Genomic DNA, 8,158 nt, shown 5'->3' with positions numbered 1-8,158 from the left:
GGTCAGTCCCTGGATGGGAGACCAGATGCTGCTGGAAGTGGTATTGGAGGGCCAGTAGGAGGCACTCTTTCCTCTGGTCCAATAAAATATCCCAATGCCCCAGGGCAGTGATTGGGGACACTGCCCTGTGTGTAGGGTGCCGTCTTTCGGATGGGACGTTAAACGGGTGTCCTGACTCTGAGGTCATTAAAGATCCCATGGCACTTATCGTAAGAGTAGGGGTGTTAACCCCGGTGTCCTGGCTAAATTCCCAATCTGGCCCTCAAACCATCATGGTCACCTAATAATCCCCAGTTTACAATTGGCTCATTCATCCCCCTCCTCTCCTCTGTAACTATTCCCCAGGTCGTTGCTGCAAATGAGAACGTGTTCTCAGTCAACTTACCTGGTAAAATAACGGTAAAATAAAAATAAAATAAAAATTCTACTTGCTAACATGCAATCATTGGAAAATAAAATTGATGACCTATGATATCCTAGGAACAGGACATTAAGAACAGTAATATCTTATGTTTCACAGAGTTGTGGCTGAACGACGACATGGATAATATACAGCTGGAGGGATTTAATGCACCGGAAGAACAGAGAAGCTACGTCTGATAAGACGAGGGGTGGGGGTGTGTGTCTTTTTGTCAGGAACAGTTGGTGCAAGATGTCTATATAAGTCTCGAGGTATTGCTCGCCTGAGGTATAGTACCTTATGAGAAGGTGTAGACCACACTATCTACCAATAGAGTTCTCATCTATGTTATTCGTAGCCGTCTATTTACCACCACAGACCGATGCTTGCATTAAGACCGCACTCAACCAACTCTTTTTTCCTTAACAGTATTTTCATGTAGCCTCATTTTGTCCAGCTAATAGCCTAACCACTGACAAGCAACACTATGGACTAAACGTTCAAATTCTGTTGCTGCATGATTATTTTTCTGTGACAATACAGGTCCAATTTAGATCTTACATCTGTACTCCATTCTATTCCATTCTACTTGACCTGTAGGCTCCCACCCGCGGCGTCTCTCCCATGACACGTCCCTCTCTCTCAGGAGGTCAGCCAGTGCCCCCAGGTCTCGCTGGATAGAGAGTGACATCCCAGAGGCCTACGAGATCAAGGTGTATGAGTTAGACGACGTGGAGAGGCTGCAGAGGAGAGGAGGAGCAGACAAACAGGTGAGGGGACCAGATGTTGGTGTTTAAAGATAGGCTTGGATACATGTTTAGTATATCAGGGGAAATCAGGGCTTTTCTTAGGTTTGTGTACAAACACATAAATAGCCAAACACAATCGCAAACTTAGCATGCATTACATGATACTAGCATGTACATAATCTCCATGTGCACTACATACAGTGCCCTCAGAAAATATTCACACTCCTTGACAGTGACAACAATACAACAGATATACACAACATGAAATATTGAGATCGGTTGCTATCTTAAAATCAATAAAAAGGAGCAGTCATAGTGCAAAAGTGCAGCAAAATATATACATTTAATTTCACGTGCAGATTCAAAAAGTGTATGGCCTGTGGGATAAAAGAGTTCTTGAATCTGTTGCTATTGAGTTTGGGAAGTCTAAAACAACAACTTGAGGGGAGAAGCGCAAAATCGTTGCGGGGGTGATCAGTCTAGGAGGAGAGCTACTGTTAGCTACTCTCCTCACCACTTGCTTTCTGAATGTCACTGAGAGATGTGCCTATTGCACCCCGATGACCTTGCTGTCCGCCTTAACCACCCTGTCCAACCTATTTCTGTTGCAAACATTAAGATTGCCAAACCAGGCCACCATTGAGAACATCAGTTCGGATTCAATAAAACTCCTGTTAAACAGTGTAATTGGCTGTCTTGCTGATAATTAACAAGTTCATCTTTCTCAGGAAAGAAAAAACTTCTGCTGTCACTTTTTACAGATGGCATCTGTGTTCTCCTCAAACATCAACTTGTTGTCCAGCACTGTTCCCAGGTACTTGAAGGTACTAACCAGCTCCATGTCCAGCAATAATCAACAACCAATTTGACAGAGCTTGAAGAATTCTTTCAAGAATAATGGGCAAATGTTGCACAATCCAGGTGTGGAAACTCTTAGAAACTTACCTAGAAAGACGCATAGCTGTAACTGCTGCCAAAGGTGCTTTGACAAAGTATTCCACAAACTACGTTTTTAATTTTCAATAAATTAGCAAACATTTCAAAAAAAATGTTTTCACTTTGTCTTTATGGGGTTGAGAAAACAAATCAATTTACTATTGTAATGATGGGGCGGTGAGTCAGAAGCAGGTGGAACGTTTTAATAAAACCAAACCAAGAACACAACACTAACATAAGGCAGAACGCCGATACACAAGAACAATACCAACTAGTGAGTGAACCTGGGAAAGTGACATATAAAGGGGAGGAAATGATGAAGGTAATGGAGTCCAGGTGTGAATCATAATGATTAACAGGTGCGCGTAATGATGAGTGACAGGTGTGCGTAATTATGAATCCCAGGACCGGTGGTTAGTACTTTGGCGAAGTCGTACGCCGGAGAGGAGGAGCAGGAGCAGACGTAACAAATACATTTTTGAATTCAGGCTGTAACACAACAAATTGTGGAAAAAGTCAAGGGGCATGAATACTTTCTGAAGGCACTGTACATACCGTACATACATACATTCATAATTACATAGAATTATGAACTAGCCTTTGAAAATGTACTATTTTCTAATTTAAGGTTAACATAGTCAGAAGATGTGTCACAAATGGCACCCTATCCTCACATATACAGTACCAGTCAAAAGTTTGGACACCTACTCATTTAAGGGTTTTTCTTTTCTTTTTACTATTTTCTACATTGTAGAATATCATTGAAGACATTAAAACTATGAAATAACACATGGAATCATGTAGTAACCAAAAAAGTGTTAACCTCTACTTCATCACCATCCCGGATCCGGGAGCATCCTCATCAGTAAAAAAGCTGACTAGCATAGCCTAGCATAGCGCCACAAGTAAATACTAGCATATAAATATCATGAAATCACAAGTCCAAGACACCAAATGAAAGATACACATCTTGTGAATCCAGCCATCATTTCCAATTTTTAAAATGTTTTACAGCGAAAACACTATGTATTTCTATTAGCTAACCACAATAGCAAAAAAGTCAACCGCATATTTTCACCATGTTTTTACCGCATAGGTAGCTATCACAAAACCGACCAAATAGAGATATAATTAGTCACTAACCAAGAAACAACTTCATCAGATGACAGTCTTATAACATGTTATACAATAAATCTATGTTTTGTTCGAAAATGTGCATATTTAAGGTATAAATCATAGTTTTACATTGCAGCTACCATAAAAAATATCACCAAAGCAGCCGGAATAATTACAGAGAGCATTTTGACCAGGGCCCATGGTGCTCTGTTAAAAAGTAGTGCACTATGTATTAGGAATAGGGTTCAATTTGGGACACATCCAGGATACTTAGGTTTGTTGTTGTGAAAAACTCTGAGTTGGATAAAATATTTAGCCGAAGCTCACCTTGCCCTTAAACGGCTGTGTTGCTGTTAACAGGGGATAGCTTGCTTCAGTGCCAAACTCAAGTTCCTGGAGCACCGTCAGCAGAGGGTGGAGGAGATGAGAGCCAAGTACAACAGCCTGAAGACAGAGCTGGAGCTGGCCAAACAGAACCTCAGGCTGGAGCTGGCCAAACAGAACCTCAGGCTGGAGCTGGCCAAACAGAACCTCAGGCTGGAGCCAGGGAAATGGAACCAGGAGTGTGGGTGTTTTCTGTAGATTCATCAGACATTAATTAACTAGTCAGTTTATTTCTCTTAGCAACTGGACTTACACTACAAGGTGTGTGAACATTCTTCTTTTCATTAATGACCAATGCAATAGCAACTGTACTAAACCTTTTACCTTGTGGAGTTCTTTTCAGAAACCATTGCATTGACTCTTGGTATTGTCATAGAATCAGTCTAATAGATAGAATATTCCATCCTACTGTGGCCCTTAAACTTCTTCTCTCCTGTGCTTGTCTGGTGTGTTGGTGAGGATATGTTAGGTGGCTAATATTGATCCTCAGAGGCCTTCCTCATTCATGTTATTTTGAGATGATGGCTAGAAAAATTAACCTCACGTTGTGTTTGTGTAGTTGACCTGTGGCAGACGTTTGAGGTGGACTCTCTGTAGCACCTGGAAGCCTTGGAGGTTGTCACGGCGAGGCTGGAGAGCAGGGTCAACCTCTGCAAGGCCAACGTCATGATGGTCACATGCTTCGACGTTGCCACCAAGCGCCGGCAAGCGAGGAGATGTCGTCGGATAGACAGCAGCAAGGATTCATGGGAATTTAGTGTTCATTTAGTGTAATTTTGTTCCCAGTGTTGTTAATAGATGTACAGAGAGAACGCCACGATGGAATACCACCGTCACAGAAAGGTTTTGACAATTGTTTTGGTGCTTATCTGAATTCCTCTTGAAAACATAAACGTTTGCATTTCAACTCCCGAACAGTAGGTCGAAGTATCACTCAGTGTGGACTTCTCATGAAGAAGAGGGAGTGAAATCTCGGAAGATCACAGAGCACACTCACTCTGAATGATGAATGTTCTGACTCATGCAGATCAGTATTCACTGTTATGTTGATAGATCAGCTCAAGGCAATCCAACACACACTCCAACTAATCACAATGACTCACTGATACATATACCACAGCTTCACCTGGATGACACACACACACACACACACACACACACACACACACACACACACACACACACACACACACACACACACACACCAGAGGAGGCGCTATAGGAGGACAGGCTCATTGTAATGGCTGGAATGGAATCAATGGAATGGTTCCAAACACATGGAAACAACATGTTAGACTCCATTCCATTGATTCCATTCCAGCCATTACAATTAGCCTGTCCATCTATACCTCCTCCCACCAGCCTCTTCTGACACACACTCCATGATGTTTGTTTTATGAATCTTATTTACAGTATCAGCATGTTGTGTGTGTAACAGTTTTAACTTTAGTCCGTCACCTCGCCCCGACCCGGGCGCGAACCAGGGACCCTCTGCACACATCAACAACAGTCACCCACGAAGCATCGTTACCCATCGCTCCACAAAAGCCGCGGCTCTTGCAGAGCAAGGGGAACCACTACTTCAAGGTCTCAGAGCAAGTGACGTCACCGATTGAAAGGCTATTAGCGCGCACCACCGCTAACTAGATAGCCATTTCACATCGGTTACATGTGTCAACACTTTAGAAGCTACATGTCTTCATATTTCTCTGTATTTATTATGGTATTGGTATGTACGGTGTCCTACAACTTTCATGCCAAAGTTGAAACTGTTCTACGGTGGTTGTGTACCCACTTGTGCTTTGTTCATTCAGCTGAGTCGAATGGCTTCGTGTGAGAGCTGGAAGCTTGGCACAACATGCTGATGTGTTATTAATGCCAACACAGACTACTGTTTTAAACACTAGTTGGAGAAGGGTGACAAAACACTAGCACAGTAAACAAGGATAACAGTAGTTTTCCATTGACCCAGGTTTATTTGACAAAAGCAACGTTGCAACTTGTGTAGGGTAACGTGGGGTAACTAGCCCCCCAAGAACAATTTCTGGCACAAAAAAAGCAGAGTTTGCTATTTAGAAAAAAGAGTTATGTGGATGATGGTAATGGTTAGGCAAACAAACTGTGAAGGAAAATAAGTGGCTAGAGTTTACACGGTTTTAGTTATTTAATGAAATGTTCATAGAAAAGGGACGTTTTTCCAAAGTACCTGGAGTAGTTACCCCACGTTACCTTAATGGAAACGGCAGAATAAGGATGCATTTTCTAAAGACCACGCGTCTATCAACAGTTTTTATGTGAGTAAAGTTACCGCATATAAAAAATAATCAGGACAGCTGTGATGGAAACAGAAAGTTTGTGTACAATTTTATAAATGGCGACAGACAATTTGTTCGTTCGACATGGTGGGATCTTTTTGTGTCGGCAGTAAAATTAATTAGGCAAGAAATGGCTCTTTTAATGATGGTTATTATATCAATGTATACAAAAGTGTTTTGGCTTTATGTGCAAATATTGATATAATAACTGTCATAACAAAGTAAACTTGGAGTCACGAGATGATATGGTGTGTCGTCCTCCCTACGACTCGGGAAACCATGCAGTTTATTCGGCTACAGATGAAATAAACTACGATGAACTTCACAGGGTGGGGAAAGTGCAAGCTGGTGATGAGCTTGATGCTCCTTTCTAATAAATATCGAGGGTCTTATTCTGGTGACAAAATTTAAAAAAATCATAAAAAAGGAAGTCAGTCTTACTGTTGAAAGTTGTAATAGTAGAATGCACAAGGTGCCATTTTGAAATAGGGTTTTCCTCTTGACATATCAGTCATTGTATATTGTACCTTAGAGAGCTATTGATAACTTGCCAGAAATGTCCAGATCAACTAACCCATGTCAGCTAACGTTTTTTATCCCACATATTTTGTTGTAATGTTTGAGTCACTCAAATATCACACGAATTTTGTATTTTTTTATTTATTTTTTTATTTCACTTTTATTTAACCAGGTAGGCAAATTGAGAACACGTTCTCATTTACAATTGCGACCTGGCCAAGATAAAGCAAAGCAGTTCGACACATACAACAACACATAGTTACACCATAGGCGGAAAATCCCAGGGGGGACGGGGGGGACACGACCCCCCATCTTGGGAAAAATATGATTTGTCCCACCCAATATATCACTGTAAACATAACTATGTAATTTCAATAATATTAATAATACGCAATGAAAGCACTTGTGCTGATTATAGACACTTAATAGCGCATTTAAATTTCAAAAGATTGCGACCCCCCCCGCCCTTTGCCTCACAATGGTTTGATCCACTGCCAGTTCTTTAGCTGGCAAGGTAATAGAGAGTTCGTATCTACTGTCCGAAAGGCACATGTACGTAACTGACGTGAGGTTAATCCAGTCAATCCATACCAGGTCCATAGCAATGTTATTTATTTATTTTTATGTTGGCAGGGTTCACACACTAGTTGAATTTGCAGAGCTAGCGCGCAAACTAAAGCAAACATTAACTATCAAGCTAGCTAGTACCTATTCCATTTATGTGGCGTCGTCAAAGATGGAATCTTTGCTATCGTCAGTTTATTCCAAGATCAGCATGCAGCTGTAGTGCTTCGACGTTGATAAGGTTAGCAATAAACTGAAGTCCAAACTGAACAGAACAGAACTACACTCTCTTCTACCATTGTCTTAAATATATATAATGGTCTCGTTGCAAAAGATAAATTGTCGATAGTGAACTTTTTTTATTTTATTTTATTTCACCTTTATTTAACCAGGTAGCAAAGATTATAGCAAACACACAGAAACGGAATTGGTGCTCGCTAGCTTTACAAATTCAGCTATTGTTGGAAGCCAGCCATTATGAAACAAACTAATTAAATTACAAAAGGTTGCAGCATGTGTTGTGTAAATGTGTGTGTGTGCAGCTAGGCCAGCCAGCCAGCCAGGTAGAAAAATGGCAGAAAAAAGTAAGAAGACGGACATCAGAGTATTTGTCAGTACACCAAAACGCATAGTAAGAACTCTAGTATCCTAATATCTCAACGACTAGTTGATAAAATGTTCATAAGAAAGAAGTGAAATGCGAATGGAAATGTTTCACAATGATGTCATTAGGCAGAGCAGGCAACAGATGGCACACAGACAGCAGAGTTGGGGACAGATATGCAGGGACAGACTGGCAGACAGGGAGTCTCAGGTAAGTTTGTTGAGTCTTTGTTTGGCAACATTATGAAAGGTTCTCAATTTTTTTGACTTGTAAAATAGGGACATAATTGGAAAATGCCATGGATACCCCCACTCTCAACTTAAACTGGTGACTAAACTAAGATTTGTTTACGGCAATGGTATTGCTGTTGTGATTAATTGTGTAGTTTTGGGTACCGGTAGTTAGGAGTACGGCAAACACCTTATTTATTTTCTAGGAGACAGACTGAGTCAGTTAGGGTGGTGAAAGGGAAAGAGCCAGGGAGAGAGACTTCAGAGGACAGTGTCACAGCCACGGCAGGACCAAGTGTCACCCTTGTTGCCAGCAGCACCAGTATAGGGGACAGTGGCAC

The 8,158-nt window shown here is 41.2% G+C and overlaps 1 protein-coding gene across 1 annotated transcript; it reads left to right on the top strand.

The window, feature by feature from the left end:
- The first annotated feature begins 700 nt into the window (after window positions 1-700).
- LOC129825666 (kinesin-like protein KIF26B) lies at window positions 701-4,805 on the top strand. Its single transcript, XM_055885855.1, has 4 exons — window positions 701-710; window positions 1,001-1,170; window positions 3,562-3,766; window positions 4,145-4,805. Exons 1-4 carry the CDS (start codon window positions 701-703, stop codon window positions 4,180-4,182), a joined length of 423 nt encoding a protein of 140 aa, XP_055741830.1. The 3' UTR covers window positions 4,183-4,805.
- Window positions 4,806-8,158: the final 3,353 nt, after the last annotated feature.

This window comes from Salvelinus fontinalis, chromosome 27 (genome assembly GCF_029448725.1).
Source record: "Salvelinus fontinalis isolate EN_2023a chromosome 27, ASM2944872v1, whole genome shotgun sequence".
Lineage (NCBI taxonomy): Eukaryota > Metazoa > Chordata > Actinopteri > Salmoniformes > Salmonidae > Salvelinus > Salvelinus fontinalis.
Note: the sequence above shows the minus strand (reverse complement) of the source record. Positions and strands in the feature narration are given on the sequence as shown.